This window comes from Centropristis striata, chromosome 9 (assembly GCF_030273125.1).
Source record: "Centropristis striata isolate RG_2023a ecotype Rhode Island chromosome 9, C.striata_1.0, whole genome shotgun sequence".
NCBI lineage: Eukaryota > Metazoa > Chordata > Actinopteri > Perciformes > Serranidae > Centropristis > Centropristis striata.
This window is the reverse complement of record NC_081525.1, coordinates 11,172,572-11,194,893: the sequence shown is the minus strand read 5'-3', so window position 1 is coordinate 11,194,893 and position 22,322 is coordinate 11,172,572. Positions and strand designations below refer to the sequence as shown.

Sequence of the window (22,322 nt, the reverse complement as noted above, 5' to 3'; positions counted from 1 at the left end):
CAATATGTCCAAGTTTCATCATTACTGCAGTATACAGCATTTTAGTTTTTACACTTTCTTCCAATTAGTGTTGATTTGCAGTATTGTGTGCCTGTTAAGTGGCTGAACTCTGCCACATGACAACAACATGAGAGCTTTTACAATCACAACATAGTAGTGGTCTAACTTATCATAATCTTTCATCTTTCAACTTTATTTCGCCATGAATACAGATACTAGGAATTTGAATTGGTCTTCTCCATGCAGGCAAACACACAGTAAAACAGAAAGACAAAAACAAAGACAAAAACACAACACAAGGACAAACAGTACCATTATGATCAATAAATTAATAGGAATGGAGATAGTGCAGTGTTAAATAAAATTAAAGTGCAATGGAGTCAAAGTTTAGGAGTTATTTAGGAGGGAAAAAACTGTGGAGGTGGCGTGATGTTTTGGAGATAATAGCCCTGTACCTCCCTGTTCCAGAGGGGAGAAGATTAAACAGACTATTGGCAGGATGAGAGGGGTCGGCCGCAATCTTCACAGCTCTGTTAATGGTCCTGGAGCTGTGGAGGTCCATGATGGGGGGCAGGGGGCAGCCGATGATGCGCTCTGCTGCCCGGACGACTCTTTGTAGCACGGCCTTTGTGTGGGCTGACACAGAGGCAAACCAGACCGTGAGGGAGGATGTTAGCACACTCTCAATGACCGCTCTGTAGAATTGTAAATGGTAAATGGACCTGCACTTATATAGCGCTTTTCTATTTGCTTTATGACCACTCAAAGCGCTTTTATCCAAATCGCTTTACACTACAGACTGCGCTCATTCACCCATTCACACACACATTCATACTGGTGGCAGAGGCTACCCACCTGCCACCATTGGGAATTCATTCTCACACCAATGAACGCAGCATAGGGAGCAATTTGGGGTTCAGTATCTTGCTCAAGGATACTTCGACATCATTCGTACCATGATGGGAGGACTGACCTGTAGTCCTTTCAGGCAGCGGAGGAAAAACAAGCGCTGCTGGCCTTTCTTCACTAGTTGGGAGATGTTATTGTCCCCTTTGAGTGTGTTGGTGATGGTTGTGCCCAGGAACTAAAAGTGCTCTACCACAGTAACGGATAGGGTGGCCATTCGTCCGGCTTTAGGCCAGACAATCCAGCTTTTAAATGCCCTGTCTGGCTGCAGGCGCAGCCTTAAGCACTCATTTGTCCTCCTTTTAAGAAAATAACAAAAAAGGTCTGCCTTTTGACACGTTACCTTGATAGTTTAATACTTATTGGCTAAAAATGTGTGTCAAAAAAAGCTGTGTCAAAATAAGTAATTTCATTTGTTACATTTTCGTGTTGTGACCGATCAACACATGGCTCATTTGAATATTCAACTGAGCCATGTGTTGATTAGTCACAACACAAGCTCACATCAGTTGCCACCACCAGGCTGTCAATCAAGCTCTCAGACTGAAAGTCTGAAAAGGCCAAAGCGAAGAGAACACGGGTTTGTTACAAAAAGTAAGAGGGAGTTTCATTTTTTTTGTACATTATGCGGAAATGATGTAGATGTGAGCAGCAAAGGCAAAGCAGCTATCAGAGACATGCTAGCACTGACAAGCATCGAGCTAATCGGAGTACAACTCTGCTTAAACACGGATCATACCAAACAAATATCTACTTGCGTGTAACTGTGTATGCAGTGTCCTCCTTTTTGATGTGACGGAAATGGCCACCCTAGTAATGGATGAGTTGTTAATGACCAGAGGAGGATGAGTCAGGGGCTTTTTGTCCACTATCATCTCCACTGTTTTATTGATGTTAAGCTCCAGGTTACTGACTGCACACCAGGACTCCAGGGGACCGACCTCTCTGCAGTAGGCTGACTCATCGTTGTTGGAGATGAGGCCGATTATGGAGGTGTCATCCGCATATTTGATGGTTTTGACAGAAGGGTCTCCAGAGGTGCAGTCATTGGTGTACAGGGAGAAGAGCAGGGGGGACAGCACACTACCCTGGGGGGCACCGGTGTTAACCGTGCAGGGCTGTGAGAGATGTGGGCCCAACCTGACATACTGAGTCCTGTTGGTGAGGAAGTCTGTAATCCATGAGCAGAGGAGGGGGTGAATGTGCAGATGGTTCAGTTTGCTGTGCAACTCTACCATCCAGCTGAAATGAAACCTGACCCTGACCTGACAGAAGACTGACTGAGTGTTTCCTTGGTCCAACCATTGCAGCACTACACAGCTTGACCATGTTTGGATCGCCTTAAAACAGTGAGTCTCTACAACAGACATTTTTCAAACCAAGTTATTCCAAGCTCACTAACGAGCACATATATAAATGTACATCAGGACTACTGCTGGGGCAGACTGAGGCCCATTTCTCTTACTAGCTTTTCACAGTTAGAACAAAATTAATAAGGACTACAAACATTTTTTTCAAAGCTTTCAAATAAAAGGGTTCACTCCAAAACATGCAGAACGGATGGAACAGATCCCTCCTTTAAATTAACGAGACTTACCTAAAATAAGCCAGGATTTTTCTTTATCTGCCTTGATGGATGAATCGATATAACATTGCCACGCAAAATATTGCGATACTATGCTGTATCGATTTCAACCCCCACCTCTGAAAATGACCTTCCTGTATTGTGTTTAATTAATACAAAACTAGGGGGCACTGACATGAAACAAGGGTAGATTCTGATTTTATTTTATTCCTCAAAGGAAAACACAAAATTTACAGAGCAGATATGGATTTTGTAGCAGACAAGAGATGCTATTTATTTTCAGTTGCCCAGCTATTAAGATGTGAAGAATCAAGATTTGTTGTTGCCTTATTTATCAGAAAGCCTTCAATTGTGATGATAGGCTGGTTTTTCAAGTAATTTATTGTCAAGGTGTATTTCCCTCTTATTAGAAACAAAGACAACACATCTCAAACTCTCATTCATCCTACTGCTTTATTTAGCATTTCATATCCTGTATAAAGTGTTCTGTATATACATAATACATATCATACAGTGAGGGACAGTGCATTGTTTATATTACAGAGTCAAAATGCTCAGAGCTAACGTGTTACAGTTCACATTTTGCATGATGAATATCCAGTGTATAACATGAAGCAGTGAGAAAACACTGCTCTGTGGTTGTTATGAAGAAATGTCAAGAAAACAAGCTCCAACATTTGGTTTCCTTCCAGTGAACTTTTTTAGAAATCTAAGGCTGTTGAGTGGATGTCAAGCGTTCAAGTTTGTTGTGATGTCGACTCTTATCACACCGGCTTCTTTTCCTCTTGTATATTGAGGTATGATTACCAGCTACACATTCAAATATACAACACGAGTCGTACTCATCACCCTGAACATGCTTGAGAAACACCTGGCTCTGATGACATGTGGCATGCCATTATGCAAATCATTAAAATTAATATGACCCATTTTCTTTCAGAACAAAAAGGCAATTTTTCTGTCACATTTTCTCCCCAAAACTGACTCAGGCACTTTCACTGGAGTGTGTTTCCAAAGATCTTCTATGCAGAGCTGATGTACAGTAACAGTTTCACTTCATACGATTGGGAATTAAAGGAAAAAATAAACAGAGGAAGGCACTTCAGGGCACCTGATATGGCAGTGGTGTTCAAGTAGGTAACAGCTTTGACACATTTTGAAAAAAATCGAACATAAAAGCCGTCCCACTCTGCACACTGGCATCTCAGCTGTCACTCACTTCTATCAAACACTGATGTGGTATGAAGAGCTAGCAGAATGCTATCAGAAGGCACAATATCCAAGATAATGCAGAGCTATGAATGAAGCTGTGGAGTAGGAAATTTGAGCAGTTTTATAGCCAGAAATGTTGGTTGAAAATCACTGACCCGTGTTATATTTTAGTAGTGATGTGCCAATGAAGCTTCATGAAGCATTTTCTTTATTTTCTGAGCCCACCAGATGGTGCTCTATGTTCAACAAAGGACTAATTAATTAGGGTTAGGGTTAGAGCGCCATCTAATGGGCTCGGAAAATAAAGAAAATGCTTCATGAAGCTTCATTTGCGCATCACTACTAACATGTAACGCGGGTCACATCACTACATTTTAGCACGAAGCATCACATTTAGGAAATATGAACTGCTGCTATATTTTTAAGATATTTCTCTGTGGAAATACACCACTAAGTAGTACACCACTAGTTTAAAAAACAAAACAAAAAACGTTTCCTTCACTATCATGTCTTGTGTCAGAGCAGAGATCTCCAGATCATGACCCAGCAGCAATTTTTCTCTTAAGAGAAGATGGAAAAGTCCCATCTAGTTTCCACTTTCACTCAGAATAGTTAAGTAGATCAGTAAGCGGCTCTGTGCTAGAGGTCTTCAGACACACATGATCCCTGAAAACCCCTTAGATCCAAACCCAACAGGGTGTCCAGTCCAGACTTTGTAGACCCACATCAAATTCTCTGGCTGGAAAATTTGGATTTTACATAAATTTTACAATTCAACATGGCAGATTAAGTCTTCTACATTGATTCTAAAACTTTTTAAAGAGTTTAAAGAGGTTTTAAATTGTTTTCCCCCCCAATTGCAGCCCTGATAAATTACTGTGAAGCCACTTTCCCATGTGATGGATCAGTTACCTTAGTTGAACTTGACAGATCCTGATGCATCTCGTCTCCACAGTCGACAATTGTTTTCTTCAATTTCTTGTTCATTTTAATGCCTGGTACAACTAAAGGTAAATTTGTTTGGACAAATATAATGATAACAACAAAAATAGCTCATACAAGTTTAATTTAAGAGTTAATATCTAGACATTTCCCGTGGTTTTCTTGATAATAACCAAAATCATTATCAAGAAAACCATGGAAAATGTCTAGATATTAGCTCTTAAATTAAAAACTCATATCAGTTATCAGTTTTTGTTGTTTATTTGTCCAAACAAATGTACCTTTGGAAATTGAAGAAAAATGGTGGTCTTGTATTTTTTTCCATGACTGTATGTCTGTAGTTACAAGATAATTGTTAAAGTGATTGTAAAACTCACTAATCCTGTGATTTGCTGTCTGAACATTGGCAGACACTGTGCAGATTAAGCCCAGTTTGAACCCTGATTCTGACTGATCTGGGTTGCTTTTTTGAATGAACTTTGTCTTTTGAACTTGGAGCAAACTGTCTATAGAGATTCTGTGCTATTGTTTCAATGTCAGCTCCTTGTAGTGGCTGGTCAGTTGATCCATACGGTGTTAACATTAAAAAGGGGCAGGTTCTGGTGGCACAGGAAGATTAAGTTGCGTGAGTTTACCCAACATATAATAAAAACAGTGACTACCCAGCTCTCATGATTGTGAATTAATTTCTGGTGACATTAGCAGAGGTGTTTAGCTTTAATTTGTGCAAGGTGCTGTGCCACTGTTATTTATAACACACTGGAAAACCCTGTTTATACATTGGAAGTTGCCTTGGCTCAATAAATGTAACAATAGGCAGTTTTATACATTTTCTGTACTCTGAGAAAAATTAATTAAGTATTGAGAAAAAACAAACTATCCTCATAGTTGTAATAGAGTTGCTTTCTAACAGCTCGCAGCTCCAGTGTGAATAGTGTTCATGCTGCAGCTGCACACTGTGTACCTGCAGGATTTTAAAAGTTTATCCACAGTGAGGCAGATCAGAGTGGGATCAGCATTGGCTTACACTGGAACATAGTCACATATTCAAATTCAACATAAATATAACTTAACATGGTGACACACACACACTGTCTGCCACCATCCTTCATGGGGTTAATCCCTGCGTCAGGACCTATAGAATTAATTTCTGGATGCCATCAATGCTCTGCAGGAACACAGATTGTGGTTATCTTGCACACATGGATTCCTAGTTAAAAGCAGTTCATTAAGGCTGGCACTGAACTAGCTACTGGAGGTTTTCTACACCTTAGGTTAAGAGCCGTTTAATTGTTTAGATGGTTTTCCTTACTGCTCTGTGGCTACGTTTGGATATCCTTTGGGTCCATTGTGCACAAACAGGACATTGCATAAACACAGTTACATCACTGTTTAGTATAATGCATTTTTAAGGCTGCTTTTCTTAAGGCTGGTAGAGCTGAGCTGAGCTTAACACAAGCTGCTGGGAGAGCATACTGGCAAGAACTTCTTCTCCTCTGTTTTTCCTTTCTCTTTACAGATGTCAGTCTTGAGCACATGGATATGAGCTGAGGTAAGTCCAGCCCTGATCAGCTCTATAACAGTCCTGTCCAGAGGTTGTAGCAGGCCGTGTTGATGACAGACTCCAGGTGGTGATACATGGACACCAGCTGGGGAGGAGGGCTGCTGCTGGCCTGCTGCTGAGAGGGCAGCGGCTCCCGAAACACCACCTTTAGGCTCTGCAGGAGGAAGAACATGACAAAGAGACGTTTGCACAACTATAGTATAAAAATATAAATAGTAAATGTATTTATTTATTTATTTATATATATATAGTATAAATAAATCTGTATAATAACTCACTGTTTTTCCAGCCTGGGTGTCCAGAAAGACCAAGACAAAGCAGTCAGTGAACTTCTGGTTCAGAACAGCCTGAAACCAAGAGGACAGACATGAATATAGGTTGCATAGTAGAAGTGGGGAAAAATTGATACGGCATAGTAGTATATCAATCCAATCCACTTTATTTGTATAGCATTTAAACAACAAAAACGTCTCCAAAGTGCTGTACATAGAATCAACAATAAAACAAACATTTCCATATAACAGTCAGCAATAAATAATAAGTGTATAAATCTAAAATGATGCTATAAATAAAACAATACAATCAAACAGATAAACATAGTAAAATAAATAAAATATGTAGTATATAGTAAGTATAGTAATATAGTGAAGTGGAAACTGGAAGATCTAAGGAATCTATAGGCACCATGTGTGTCAGGATATCGTGTCAGGAAGTTGTTGAAATAACAAAAAAAATTCAGAACAGTGCAGCTTAAAGTTTTTGAAAGTTTTGCAAAAGTTGCAACCAAAGGAATGGTTCCAGCAGCCAATATCTACTTCAACATTCAGTGATGTGAGTATGTTCATTCAATTACAAACCACGACAACCATCTAACATAAAAACACCCACAAGGTAAAAGTGCCATGCAACGAGAGGTGGGGGAAAAAATCTATACATCATAGTATCGCGATTTTTTTCCCCCCAGAGGCCATAGTGGGCTTCCTTTTTTAATATATATTAGAGATACTGGTATCATATGAAACAAGAAGATCTAAGGAATCTATGTGCGTCAGGATATCGTATCAGGAAGTTGTTGAAATAATGCTGCAAAGTACAGCTTTTTTTATGTTTAATTAAAAAAAATTAGAGCAGTGAAGCTTAAAGTTTTTGAAAGTTTGATAAAATGCTGCAGTTGTTGTCGTCCATACATGTTTGATATCAGTTCAGTTCAGTTTGACTGAATACTTTGTTGGTCAGTCTGTGGGTTTGACTCTCATTGTGGAGAAATAAAAAGACTGAAGTGAGATGAACAGACTGAGAATTTTTTCTTATTTGATAAAAGAATTCTTGGTTGAACAGGTAAATCACAATATGTTGTATTGAAATACTCACCATATTGCAAAATGCTTAAAATCGCAATAATATTGTATCGGGGCTCAAGTATCAGGATAAAAACAAAGACAATAGAGTAAAAGAGCGTTTCCTCACCAGATACTGAATGCCGTTGTCATCAAAGTGTCTGCAGCTCTGAGGGAAGCGGCTCAGCAGGACTTTGATCAGACTCTGGTACCAGGCAGGACTCATGGTCAGGAAACAGTCCTGCAGCAACACATCACACACACACACACACACACACACACACACACACACTGCTGTTACAACAACTTACCCGTAATTCATCGTTAACCAGATCTGAAAACACAGGTTCATTCTGTTTAACCTGCACATTCAGTAACAGTGAATCAGTGGTTCAACCCTGTAATGCCACACACACACACACACACACACACACACACACACACACACACACACACACACACACCTATACAGTATGTATATATAATAAAATAAATTATACCTGTCTGCAACCTAAACCTTAATGTCAACTTGTGATGCTAAAAATGTAACACTTATCTGTTGTACTCTACTGCCCTTACTTTTTAACTATGCAATGTTTGTGCTTTTCTTATCCTGCTGTATCTTATTTTATCTGATTTATATTTTTATTTCTATTTCTCTGTTTTAATTGACTGTTTTTACTGTTTTCAAATGTGTCTTGCTGTTTTAATGTGTATGAAAAGCACTTTGAATTACCTTGTGTTGAATTGTGCTATACAAATAAACTTGCCTTGCCTTGCCTTGCCTAAATCATCTGCTCCTGGAAATGTGTACATATATACATTCTTAATCCATCGGACAGCAGCCAATCACATGGTACAGGCTGTAGTGACAGACTGTATCTTGTAGTGCACACCAAGAGGACAAAATATTACTTAAATTGAAGTTGAAGCAGGAAGTTTTGGGTTTTAATGTTACCGTTGAGGTTCAGCAAGAAAGTATGACTGAGAGATGTAAACATCTAAGCAAGAAATCTGGTGAGTATACAACAGACCAAACTAAATAAGATCCAGCTTGTAATAAACCAAAATTCCCACAACTTCTTCTCCTCTTAGAAGGGTCAGATTCAGTATGTGCACCCAAAGGTTAATTCTGAGTGCTGACGTGTGAATCTTACCAGTTGCGGGTCGATCTCGCCCACCGAGCGGCTCTGCACGGCCTCAAGCAGCTCCTCCAGCTCGCAGAACGACAGCTTTGTCAGCTTCAGTTTGTCGAGGGCCAGGTGCTCTCCGTGGAAGAGCCTCCTCCACAGGTTGTCCCTGCGGCAGTGGCCCATGGCCTGCTCCACGCTGGCCTGGATCTGTCTGCGGGCTGTCAGCACCTCGTTGTTGAGCAGAGGGAACAGAGGGGAGGGGTAGAGCAGCCCCTGAGCCTCCGGCCCGCCGCCCGCCAGAGGGTAAAACTCATTGCCGTCACTAGGACTCAAGGCGGCCGCAGCTTCAGATGAGGTTTCTTCCCAGAGGTCCTGCTCCGCCCCGCGTGACCCGCCGGCCTCGGCCCGATCCGGGGGCAGCCGGCCACCCAGATCACCAGGCTCACGGTGGATCTGCGGGAGCTTCTTGAACCGGCGCATGTCAGCAGTGAGGCGGGGGAAGAGCTCTCTCTGACTGGTCATGATCACATAGAACCGCAACCTGCACAGGGTAGAAAAGCATTCAGTTCAACTGTAGAATATCCACAAGAATATACATACAGACATGACATTATTGAGCATTGCACGGTCCTCATATACTCATATCACAATGTTCTAAATCCCCACACACTACAGGCCAAAAATGTTCTGTTCACAATGACTTTTTTTAAAAACAGTATGAATTATTTGGATTTTTGGATGTATTTCCTGCATGATCAGACTAGTTTCATTGAATTGAACCATTTTCCTCAATTTACCTTTAGGTATACATTGATGTTACCAGACCATTGCTGAATAAATATAAACAAAAGAGAAGAAGGGCTTAGTTGTAGGGTTAAGAAGATTTGTAAGAGTCACAACTTCATTGCAAAAGTTTTAAAACAAAAAATTAAATTAATAAACAGTTTGGATTATTCACTTTAGCTCTTTGGCTTTTGAGAGTTTGGCTAAAAATATAAAATGAGTGCCTCGTATATGCCGTGCTGTTGTTAAAGCCAGAGGAGTTTACTTTGAAGAAAGCAAAGTCTAAGCAAGAAAAAAAACCCAAATTTTGTTGCAAAATATACCAATGAAACTATATTTTTTTGTACAAATTTGTTCTTGCTTCCAAACTTTTTGCCTGTAGTGTACACAATAATAAAGAGGCACATACAAAAGCTGTTTTGTGAATATGCCTGAAGTTTAAAATGTCCTGCTGAGTGCAATTCTTTACAAACTTAAGGAATCTTTATCATCCAAGCATGATTCAGACTTACCTTTAGATTATCAATATGGAAAATTGATATCAACAACAAAACTAGAGCTATGTATAGCTATTTTACATAGCCAAGTCACTATATCAGTTAATCAATTAATAAATGCAAAAACATTTGAAAGTAAAATCTTCTGCACCAGCTTTCCGTCTTTCAGAGGCTGTAATGGGCTCAGTTTTAATGTTAAGATATCTGACAAAAAGTGGATACTACGGTTTCCCACAAGTACCCACTTCATCTAACACCATGCAGGTTGGGGAAATAACAATGCAGCTTTTCTCATGCTGTATATATTCTGTCCTATGTATATTAACAATAAAGTGGTTCCTCAGCAAGTGTAATTCTTACAGAAATTATCCAAAATGTAATAATCAAAAATGTCAAAAGTTTTGAATAACAAATCACGACATGGATTTTTTTTTCAAAGGTCTTGGTGATATTTGGGAGGGATTTCATTCCATTTTTATCAATTCTGTGGTAAAAATTCAGCACCAAATGTGTTGAACAAATGCAAAAATTGCTGAAAAAAATGATATGCATACATACAGACATGACATAATTGAGCATTGGATGGTCTTCATACACTCACACCATAATGTTCTAAACCCCTATACATTTTAATAATTTTTCATGATTATATTAACTGATGAATCCATTAATATATTTTTATTACAGATTTATGATTAGAACAAGCTGACACACAGTGCTGAGCTGCATCTCAGATTAATCTTCAGGTTCCATCTTCCAGGTGATGTCCACCACCTGCTATCTCCCCCTAAAGACCCACTACCCCCTAAAATGGAGTGGAAAAGGTCAATCTGTTCTTTCACATTTCTTTACCTCAACAAATGCCTCTCCCCGTCCGACTGTTCCTCGAATGGAGCGGCGTTATGGCACACCACCAGGGACACGTCGAAGTCGTCGTGGTGGTGCAGGCCCTCCAGGTCCTTGTAAGACCCCGAACTGAAGCAAGAGAGAAGACAGCAGACAAGCAGAAGGTTGAAATAAAGCTGTTTATCTAATGACAATATATGTATTCTCGAGTCTTAACCCTTTATCAGGCGAAGAACTTTATTTGGTAACTTCAGTGGATATCAAAATGGGGTTCCCATGTCTCTCTGTGAGGTCGTAGAACCACATGGATTTATTCCAGCTAATCAGCAAAGATCAGGCTACGTTACAGATGGTGACACCATGACATCTGACCAATCAGTATGATAATAATATAATAAAACAGTCGTACAAACAGAGTTATTCTTCAGTGACTTGTGCCAAGAGAACTTGGGGGGAGGGGGTAATATTTTGAGAAAAAAGTTGCAAATTTACTAGATTAAAGTGGCAAATCTACGAGAAAAAAATGTGCAGATTTAAGAGATTTAAAGTGGCAAATCTGTTTGAAAAAGTTGCAGATTTACGAGAAAAAAGTGTGGAAAAAAGCAACTTGTTCTCGCAGATTCGCCACTTTTAATCTCATAAATCTGCACATTTTTTTCTCGTAGATTTGCCACTTTAAGTTCTCGTAAACTTTTTTCTCAAAATATTACCCCCCTCCCCCGGGTCCGTATGTTTTTTTACACATTCTGGCAGTATGTAATATCCTCCAATATTCTCTAGGGCTGAAATTTGGAATTTGCAAGTATTTCAATGAGTGCCCTATTAAGGGTTAAGTGTATTTTACCTGTTCCACAGAGCCACCAGTGCATACTCGTGCAGGTCAGGTGTCCCTTTCTTATTGTCAGTGGCGACTGCAGCCTTGGACATGCGTAGCGGCTTCATGCCGTAGGTGCTGGCGTGGTCAGTGATGTAGTTGTAGAGCTGATGAGCTGTTATCATCCCCGTGGAGATGGAGAAGCTCCCTAATGCACACAAGGATCACAGACTCTAAAAGATCAGCACAAGTTTTTCCCAGTTCTTCCTGCCCATCAACAAAGCTTTAAAAGCCTTCACATGAAAACATGATGCAAATATCTATCTTTTATCTCTTCAATGACGGAGAAAGACCTCAGCAGTGATACACAAATACATTATGGAATGGAAAACAGTTAATGAAAGCAGTTAGGATTTAACTCTTCTATTTTATGTGGCAGTGAAACGATTTTAAAGATTTACTCTAAAAGATTTTTTTATGAGCAGTGAGCAGGTCAGAGGGCTGGAGCTTGAGGAGATGCTGGACTGGCAACACAGGTTAATAGCAAGACTATGAGTCAAAGTGTTGGGGAAATGCTAAATGACCTAAAAGTAAAACATAGAAATGGAATTCCCATTCACCAACCACCACCACAAGAAAATTTAAGAAGAGCAGGATTATTATCATCTGTTATTCTTTTTAAGTACCAGTATTAACATTACAAGTATTTAAAGTTGGCCCTATATACTTAGTCAGTCAGGCTTGTTATGTATTATCGAATGAGATAGTTCTTAATACTATTTTGGAAACTTTTCTAACTTAAGATTTCTACAAACTGTTGTATTCCATCCATCCATTTTCATTCGCTTATCCAGGGCCGGGTCACGGGGGCAGCAGGATAAACAAGGCATTCCAGGCGCCCCTCTCCCCAGCCACAATGTAAAGCTCCTCCTGGGGGACCCAGAGGCGTTCCCAAGCCAGGAGAGAGATATAATCCCTCCACTGTATTCTGGGTCTTCCCCGGGGCTTCCTACCAGTTGGACGTTCCCCCAACACCTCTAACGGGAGGCGTCCGGGAAGCATCCGTACCAGATGCCCAAACCATCTTAACTGGCTCCTTTCGATGCGAAGGATCAGCGTCTCTACTCCGAGCTCCCTCCGGATGTCTGAGCTCCTCACCCTATCTCTAAGGCTGAGCCCAGCCACCCGACGGAGGAAACTCATTTCAGCTGCTTGTATCCATGATATTGTTCTTTCGATCACTACCCAAAGTTCATGACCATAGGTGAGAGTTGGAACATAGATGGACCGGTAAATCGAGAGCTTTGCCTTCCGGCTCAGCTCCTTCTTCACCACGACGGTCCGGTACAACGCCCGCATCACTGCTGATGCTGCACCAAACCACCTGTCCATCTCATGCTCCGTTCTACCCTCACTGCTGAACTAGACCCAGAGATACTTGAACTCCTTCACTTGAGGCAGTACCTCTCTTGGAGGTGTTGACTCTCATCCCATCCGCTTCGCACTCGGCTGCAAACCGACCCAATGAGTGCTGGTGGTCCCGGTCGGCTTAAGCCAAAAGAACCACATCATCCGCAAAAAGCAGAGATGCAATTCTAAGGTCACCCAACCGAATCCCTTCCTCCCCCCGGCTGCGCCTTGAGATCCTGTCCATGAAGACCACGAACAGAATCGGAGACAAGGGACAACCCTGGCGGAGGCCAACACCCACCGGGAAAGTGCTTGACGGACACAGCTCACTTTGGTTATATAGGAACCGCATATAACTTGTAGCAACGAGCCGGGTACCCCATATTCCCGCAATACCCCCTGAGTCATATTGCACCACTTAAGCCCAAGTCAAGGCAGCAGAGTTAGCTAACTCTGTTCATTATCCACTAGGAGTTAATCACATGGTATTTCCATGTAGTGATTTGCTCTTTCCAACGCAAACGTTAAATTGACTTTAAATATTACTTTTCAACAAAGTCACCTTGAAAGACGTGGTTGCGGCCAAACTTGGGGATGTCCGGGTGATGGGAGATGAAGTCGTCCAGGAAGTCGGTGAGCTGGTATCCCTGGCGCAGCGTCATGTGGCAGCCGACCAAGTACTGGTGAACCACTCGCAGGTGGAAGTCGTAGCTGAAGGAGTGAACGTGCATCAAATCCCGCACCTTATCGCACTCCTCGGTGAAGAGCATGGAGAGCTAAAACAGAGGGGTGCACACAGTGATTAACAGTATGGAATGATCACAGGTTAAACTCAGAGCAAATACAAGGATTTTATCAAATGCAGAAGCTTCTCTAACTCAAAAATCAAGCCACAGATCACCGAAAAAAAGATTCTGGCATATAGCAGCACATTCTCTGAACGGTTATCAGTGTAATCATCCAAGAGTGAACCTGCTTTGCATGTGAAGGGGAACGCCCTGCTCCCGGCTCTGACTGCTTTGTGCCGTGCACTTTAAGGCCCTGCTGCACTGTTACTCACACTACTCCTCGGTGAGAGCCTTTTATAAGCAACCTTGATATCAATCACATTCATTATAGTATCCTGTTTAATTAAATCCAACATCAAAAGAGGGCTGACAAAAGCATTAATTGCAAATGTGAGAGGCTGCGGTGAGAGGCGACGGTGTGCAGTTAATTACAGCACAATAAGAGTTTACAGAGAGCTGAATGCTGCTCCTGCCTTCACTTTCATCTGGACCATTTGGCTGGAACCTACACAAATAGGCTTTTTAAAATCACAGAGGCATGAAAAACTGCACTCTCTTTAGCTAGAGAAATCTCTGTGCCAGTGTGAAACCTTTTCCCGCCTCGACACTTGTTCAGATTTTAGCTCACAGGCAGGAGACTTTCACCATCATCACTACCCTCATCACACAGATAAGAGGGGAGAATATTATTTTAGCACAAAGGAATGAAAAGATGAACTTCTCTCTCCCCAGGTGGTGTTCCTGCAGGCTGGCCAGCAAATTAAGTGCCAGCCAACTATTGATGGATCCAGGGGGGCCGTTGGGACGACAAAAGTTCCTGTATGTGGCCTCTTAATCAAGCCAACGTTTATCATTTTCCTTACCTGTAATCCCAAATGTTTAATATTCTAGCTAATGAAACACCCTGACAAGAACAAATTGTTAGGCTGAGTCACTGTCAGCCTCACTCAGTGCAAGTGAAATTAATGACAGCGGCCACAGAAGCTGTAATCATCTGGTGTCATACAGAAGAACATACACAGAGCAAATTGATTGGAAAAAAAGAGTCATCATAGGAAAAGCTTAAAAATGGTGACTTCCATCAACGTTTCACATCACAGGTTGTACCCATGCCTGGAAAAACAGAATTAATGGAACATGTATTTTATGCACATACAAACACCAACTTGTCATTTTGGCAGAAAGTAAGTGATTTAGACACAGGTTGCTAGTACAGGGATCTGACAACCCTTTGGAACGTTGGGATCTTTAATGTGGCAGTAGATTGATTGTCTTGGTTTGGTGAGGACCTCCACTGGGATTATACAAATACCGAGAACATGAGTCTAAGCTAAAATATTACAGACATTATGAATAACGTGAAACATAACATTTCACATTATGTCACATGTCCACAAACCACATATGCCTACGTGTGATTTTAGTTTGGGTGTCTATGGGCGCTTTCACAACCCAAGTCCGTTTGGTTCGTCCAAATCAGAGTGAATTTGATACATTTGGTTCGTTTTGTTTTAAGTCTGGTTTTCTTTCACAGAGCAGAAATGTAAGCGGACCAATTAATAAAAAAGATTTGAAGAGGGGCGTGTATGAAGGTGGAGGACTGGAAATCTACTCACACTATTATTTCTTATGGGTTGAAAAGCTGGCGCAAACCGAGTATGTCTGATTATACAGGCCGTAATCTGCTCTGGTGTTCACCAAACAAATGTGGAGTGAAACGCTCAGAACGAGCTCATGTTAAGGCTCCGGGTCGTCAATAATGTGTCGATCCATTACTTCTGACGTGCTGCAATCAGACAGCTGTAGCATCAGAGCAGGTCAGCCTTGATGCTCCTGCCACAAAGGTAAATATTAAGTTATTTTGAGCACAAATGTTGATAATTCTGCAATGACAAATTAGCTTTAGCTCAGTGGTAGCCTACAGAGTGAAACTTATTGACACAAATTTCGTCTTTATGCTATTATCTGTGTAGATCTCAGGTCGCCCACAATCCACAGAGTTTTGGTTCATTTCCTTTAATTGGGTCGGATTCTCGTCTGATTACATTCACAGTGAATTGAACCGCACTAGGGTCCATTAGGAAACGGACCGAGACCCTTCCAGTGATCTGGGACCAGTTGTTTTGGTCCGCACCAGAGTACGATTGGAGCGTTCACAAGCAACCAAACGAACCGTAACAAGGATTTAACCACCAGAGTTCAATTAAAACGGACTAAACTTTGAGTTGTGAAAGCGCCCTATAATGCCTTTTACTCTGTCTGCTTCGTGAAAAAATGATCCATTGCTTTGTGATATGATATGATTCTGAGTTCAGTACCTTGTTTCAAATATTAGGTCAGACATTAGATGCCTGTGTCCATCTGGATAAACAGATGGTGGACTGGGAAAAGATCGATCTACCACAACTTAAGTTTTGTGTTAAAATGTATTTGATAAATTATTGTAGTATTGTAATATCCCTTGGTAATGCCACATCATTTTTATTCACTCATATATGAACAATCCAGCACCAAAAAACTGAACTAAATTACAGTCTGTTGGTGTGATCATCTATAGCGAGCAGAGCAGCAGCAGTTTTTAGCCCCATGTTATTTAAACCCTTTAAACCCCCAAAGATACTAGAGCTGATAGTGGAAGTAGACCCCTGAAGAAGGTCCTATAGCTCCAGTCAAACCCTTGGCAACCAAAGATGCAAGAGGAAATATAGTAGGATTATCAGAGAAAGGGCAGAGGGGACGACAGTGGTGGAACAGCCACTTGGAAAAAACGCAAGCTGAGACACCCACAACACCCAAACCAGCAAGCACGGAGACGGACAGCCTGTTGAAAGTCAAGAAGGAGAGTGTAATCACAGGGGGGCTTCACTCAGGCCTGAAGCTTAAAAAAAGGATTGTATTACCAAGTAAAACCAGCGTTTGAGAACCTACAACCTGGTACCTGCTTTACACTCAAGCTGTGTGTTGTAGCAACTGTAGCTCCCATGAAAAAGAAGAAGGTATGAAAGAACACGTCATTGAACACTGAAATCCATTCATTCACAAGGGAGACAAAAACACAGTCATGTAGATTTGGAAAGAAAGAGACCAGGACTGATGGCAGCAAGCAGAGCGGCGGGGAGGGGTGAAGCCTGATTGTAGTGAGACACCCCTCCCTGGAGAATGGCTGGGACATACCGCACAGTCAGATACTGGGGTGGCATCTGGAAACGGCTTGCAACGAGGTTTGGTGAGGAGACTGCCCTGATGGAGAGATGACATAAGGTGGGACTAGGCAGACAGACAGACAGACAGACAGACAGACAGACAGACAGACAGACAGACAGACAGACAGACGGATGGAAAGGAAGACTGAACTACACAGAGATACTAAACGCTTAAATAAGAACATGTTTTCTTAAAACCTTTACCAGGCTACAAAAATGCAGTGAGACACACATTACATACACTAGGGCTGGGCGTTATAGACCAAAACTCATATCCTGGTATTTTTTTAGGCAGAATGGCGACATACAATATGTATTGGTATTTTAAACAAAATGTGCAAAGTGTTTAGTTTTAACTCAACGCTACAAGTAATAATCATCATTAACCTGTTTTATCTAAGGACTTTCTCAAATTCAAAACATTTCATCTTTTGAAGCAATTTGCTTGCAGCAAGTTTTGCCAACAGCGTCATGTTGCTCTTCATCTGCAATCCGAAATACCTTCAAATTACAGATTTTTTCTAAGGAACTAGCTCTTGCTCTTTAACCAACCAAATAGTGGTCATAAATTAAGGCAACATCAAAATATATTATATATCAGTATGGCGGTATTGTCTCAACTACATATCTCTTTCTAAAATATATCGCTATAACACTTACCGATACCGATATACCGCCCAAAGTGGGCTCAGAAAATAAAGAAAATGCTTCATGAGGCTTCATTGGCACATAACTACTGTTCTCCCATCAAAATGTCAGTATAGGTCGTGTGTACAGGCAGCGGAAAACAAGCTATATTTACTTATTTCACGATCCGATCAGCACCATCCGACTTGCTGACGTAGTCGTGATTGACAGCCATCATCATCATCATAATCTGTAGCCAAGTGGCCGTAGGTGCACTATGATGTTTTTCACCAGTTCTTTCAATTTTGATCGATCTTCTGTAGTTCTTGTTGCATTATACGATGTCATATTTTGATTCCATCCTGCAATGCAATGGAAGACGTGGTCCTTGTTGACCCGGGCCATGACCGATCCGGTATGTGGTTGTCTGGTGTAATCATCATAAGTGTTGCAATAGACAAGGTAATCTGGTGATGTCCATCTCCTCTCCAGATGTGGATGGCTGTTGACTCTTGATGAGCTCAGCCGCCCTTTGACAGGTCTTATATTTTTGTCCTGCTGGGTGCCCACCCACCGTCCGCCAAGTTAAACCTGATGGGGTTGACGGTTTAGTCGTCGACAACTCAATAAGCTATGTAAGGCAAGGAAGCTTAGTTCCTTGAGGTGTAAATCCATCTGCATAACGAAGACAAGATTGACAGCCAAGTGAAGTTGAAAAGGTAGATTCCTACAAACGACGAACTTTCACCCAGGAGAGTGCGGTTCACATCCCGTGTGAAAACAAAAGTAAATGATTTTTAACTTAAGTGACGTTAATCATGTTTTTGAACATGATTATAGTCACGTGACCCTTGTAACTACTTCACTTCAGGCATTTACGTACATTCATTTACTGTTTAAACTATCTTTTATAATGCCTTACCAGGAAGTTTTTGCCCTAAACCTAGGTCAGTGGTTTTATAACATAAATCCACAGAAATTGCAGCCTGTGTGCTACGTGTAAGCTATTTTTAGAGAACGGCGATATGTACATATGTGTCGTTAAGCGTGAGCATAACTGTCGCAATTTGTGGTACTGACACACGACCTCTTCTGTCATTTAGGTTGGAGAACTTGTTTGTATAACACCAATGCCAGTATATACTGTATTTATGTACTTCCTGCTGCATTCATCAAGCTGTGCAGAATTGCATATTTATTAACCATTGCACGGTCACAGCAGGAGCCCCACTGCTTTCTTTTGTGCTGTGGTAAGCTATAGACACAGCTGCTGCTGATTCTAACATAACTCTTGTATGTATTTCATTATAAAATGCAAATTTATGTGAAAGCAGTGGAAGGATTTTATTGTGAAACAGCCACAAAAATAAACCCAGGATGTATGTTAACTCGCCCTTCTGTAAAGTGTAGTATTAAAAAAATGTTTACATTGTTGGGAACACTGGTTGATACATTGATGGGATGATTGTTTTTTGTCCACACACATGTAAAATGGTGAGATGTTGGACAGAGACGTTTAATAGTTCAGCTACAAAGAAGCCAAGGTCAGGTGTGATGGCTCCATAACTATTAGATCAAGATATGACAAACTTTAATGTCCCCAAGGGAAAAGTTGTTTGTGGTTCCATAGCAGATAAAATCATACAAACTGCATAATAAAAACATGGTAGTAGCATATATAACAATTCCCACATACACATTACACTCAACATGAGACGTCTCATCAGCACAAAATAAGGGTAAACTATTAAAAGTAAGTTGTGTTTAAAGAATTAATAGAGAAAATAATCTCCCCTTTGCAAATTAAATCATAAATCCATAAACTTCTCTGCTTTACTATGATGAGTGGGGTTGAATATTGTTTAAATTTAGAAAAGTAGATATTGCTGAATACTAATCTTTTATACTATGTTTCAGCATTTACCATTATCCCAGATAGGCCTTTTTCTTACTTGTCATAGTAATAGAAGCAATGTTAATAACATTTACAGTGCTTCCATTCTATCAAAGTGTCCCAGTAAGCCAAGGCAGTGTGACAGTGAACACTGAAGCAGCTACATGGAATTCAGCCATCACTCATCGTACCAATCACACCTGTTTCCTACTGTGACATGTCAAAATGTCTTTGCATAAACTCACCATCTCCTTTCTGACAGTCTAACCTCTTACATCACTTTGTAGACATGATGACAAAAACACCAATGGGAACGAAATGCCATGAGATCTTTGAAATCTTAAAAAAAAACACCCTTTCTTCTCTGCCTTTGTCACATCAAAGTGCCCTGGTGACAAAATCTAAAAAAAAAATGGATCAGTGACAAGTTTACAAAAACGAATGTAAAAAGGTTTGTGATGTTCACCTTACAGAGAACAGGATTAGTCAAGTAATCAGGAAATTAAGATGTGAGGTGTTGACGGATTATACTTACATCTTGAAAAAACCTGAAATGCTTAATAAAATGCACACAAATCACAGATGTGAGAAATTGCACCTCTGATTATGTGTGGACCACACAAATCACAGCTGAGTTGTGCTTCCTGAGACATCCTTAAACTTTTAAATTCAAAGTTATAGGATTAAGAATCGCGTTTCTTCATAGAGGCAAAGGATGCAAATATCAAATAACATCTAAAGATACCACAGTAGACATAGTAATACATTTCAATTAACTATGAAACAATTCGGAGACAGTTCTTTTGCACTCTTTTCGTTTCTCACATTGGGAATGCTTACAGCGTCACCTCATCAGAAGCTCCTAGTGCATTCTGCCACCTGATTGGCTGGAACCAAGTGCATCAGTGACAGGGAGGGTGGAAACTAGTGATGTGCCAATGAAGCCTCATACGGCATTTTCTTTATTTTCTGAGCCCACTAGATGGTACACCTGGTTTAAAGAAAAGGGCTCAAGCAAAAGCAATTGATTGCACTTTCAGTCCTTTGATGAACATAGAGTGCCATCTAGTGGGCTCAGAAAATAAATAAAATGCTTCATGAGGCTTCATTGGCACATCACTAGTGGAAACCTTCCCCCTATAAAAAGGGCCTGACACTACGCCGCCAGTCATTCAAAAACCTTTTCTTGCTATGAGCAGAAGTTCCAACCTTTTTCATGAAAACTTGGTGAGTAATTTTAAGAGAGCCAACCAGCAACTGTTTTTAATCCGGAAGCTGAGAAGCTTTGGTCTAAGCCAAAAAATTCTTGAGATGGCTTACAAGGGACTGGTTGAAAGTATTCTACAGTTTGAAATATAACTGCTTGGTTTGGAAATTTGAGTGTGAAGGACAAGAACGAGCTTTACATAATTGTTAAGACTGCAGGGAAGGTGGCTGGTAAGCCTCAAAGAGACCTCTCCAACTTCTTTAACATTGCTTTGCTTAGAAAGGCAAATCAGATATTTGTAGATTCTTCACATCCACTGAACTCTGAATTTGAGTTGCTCCCATCTGGCTGTCAACTCAGGGCCTCGATGGCGAGCCAGAACACATATAAGAGCTCTTTTATTCCCTGTGCCATACAGGCACTGAACGCCAAACGATGAAGACCTCAGTATTTTAAATGTGTTCACCTGCTGCTGGATCCTGCCCATTTGCACAATTGTTTATTGCTGTGTGTTTTTATTGGAGTATAGTGTTTTGCTTTTTATTTATTACTTATTTGAATTTATGTATATTCATAGATTGTATGTTTTTATGTGTGTCATGTTTGTATCTTATTAGCTAAAAATTTCCACCAAGGTTGACAATAAAGTCTAATCTAATCTCTCTCTCTCTATGCGGTGCAGTCATTGTCTGCTCAGTCAGCCTCATTCTAGCCTGTCTGAGCTACCAACTGTGGAGAGGAGTAATACTTTAAGCAGCTAGCAAAACCGAGTGCAAAAACATTAGCTTCATAGAACTAACACAACACAGATCCAATGCCAATGAAGCCTCATGAAGCATTTTCTTTATTTTCTGAGACCACTAGATGGTGCTCTTGGTTTATAGAAAAAGGCTCAAGCAATAGTAATTATTGTGCTTTCAGTCCTTTGTTGAACATAAAGTGCCATCTAGTGGGCTCAGAAAATAAAGGAAAATGCTTCATGAGGCTTCATTGGCACATCACTACCTATAGCCATACCTGATTACTTATAAGACACAAACTTGCACTAATAGAATGTAGAATGGAGCTGGGACGCTCACCAAATGTGTGTGACGTGTCTCGGCCGTAACATACAAAAGCAGCCTTTGGGTCCACTGAGCAGCGTTCACACTGTACTGGTTCTTCTTCAGAGTGGCTCCTCAGACGAATTTGTCTGGCGGCAACCCAATTATGGCGTCCACCACAGAGGCTCAGCCATTGGACCTTGCTGACACAATGGCTACTGAAACTGAGGCTGGATTGAGCTGGGGAGAGCAGCTCAATTTTGTCCACCGACTACCACCGGGGAGTGGCAGATGGTGACTCAAATGGTGGGTCGGAACTCCGAGAATGAAGATGACAACTCTTCATTGGCACTGTCGGACCATGTTGCAAAGCCCCAACCCTCTATGGCTGTTCTGTAAGTTGACAGAGACCAGTCTCCCCTAACATTGACCTTGGACTACAAACACACCACTACTAAGCTCAAGATCCCATCGCCTGAATTTCAGGCTGAGGTAATGAGGTCCCGTTTTGACGGAAAAAAAACAAACAAT

The 22,322-nt window shown here is 40.9% G+C and overlaps 1 protein-coding gene across 2 annotated transcripts in view; it reads right to left on the bottom strand.

Moving 5' to 3' along the window:
- Positions 1–4,012: 4,012 nt before the first annotated feature.
- szt2 (SZT2 subunit of KICSTOR complex) overlaps positions 4,013–22,322 on the bottom strand; it is a 133,393-nt gene continuing 115,083 nt past the window's right edge. For both annotated transcript variants that reach the window (XM_059341183.1, XM_059341184.1), the window contains 8 exons: positions 16,992–17,057; positions 13,592–13,805; positions 11,650–11,827; positions 10,812–10,934; positions 8,704–9,220; positions 7,677–7,787; positions 6,488–6,556; positions 4,013–6,363 (listed from right to left, as the gene is read on the bottom strand). In XM_059341183.1, coding sequence (XP_059197166.1) covers positions 6,220–6,363; positions 6,488–6,556; positions 7,677–7,787; positions 8,704–9,220; positions 10,812–10,934; positions 11,650–11,827; positions 13,592–13,805; positions 16,992–17,057 — 1,422 coding nt within the window. In that variant the 3' untranslated portion in view covers positions 4,013–6,219. The remainder of the gene's footprint in view (positions 6,364–6,487; positions 6,557–7,676; positions 7,788–8,703; positions 9,221–10,811; positions 10,935–11,649; positions 11,828–13,591; positions 13,806–16,991; positions 17,058–22,322) is intronic.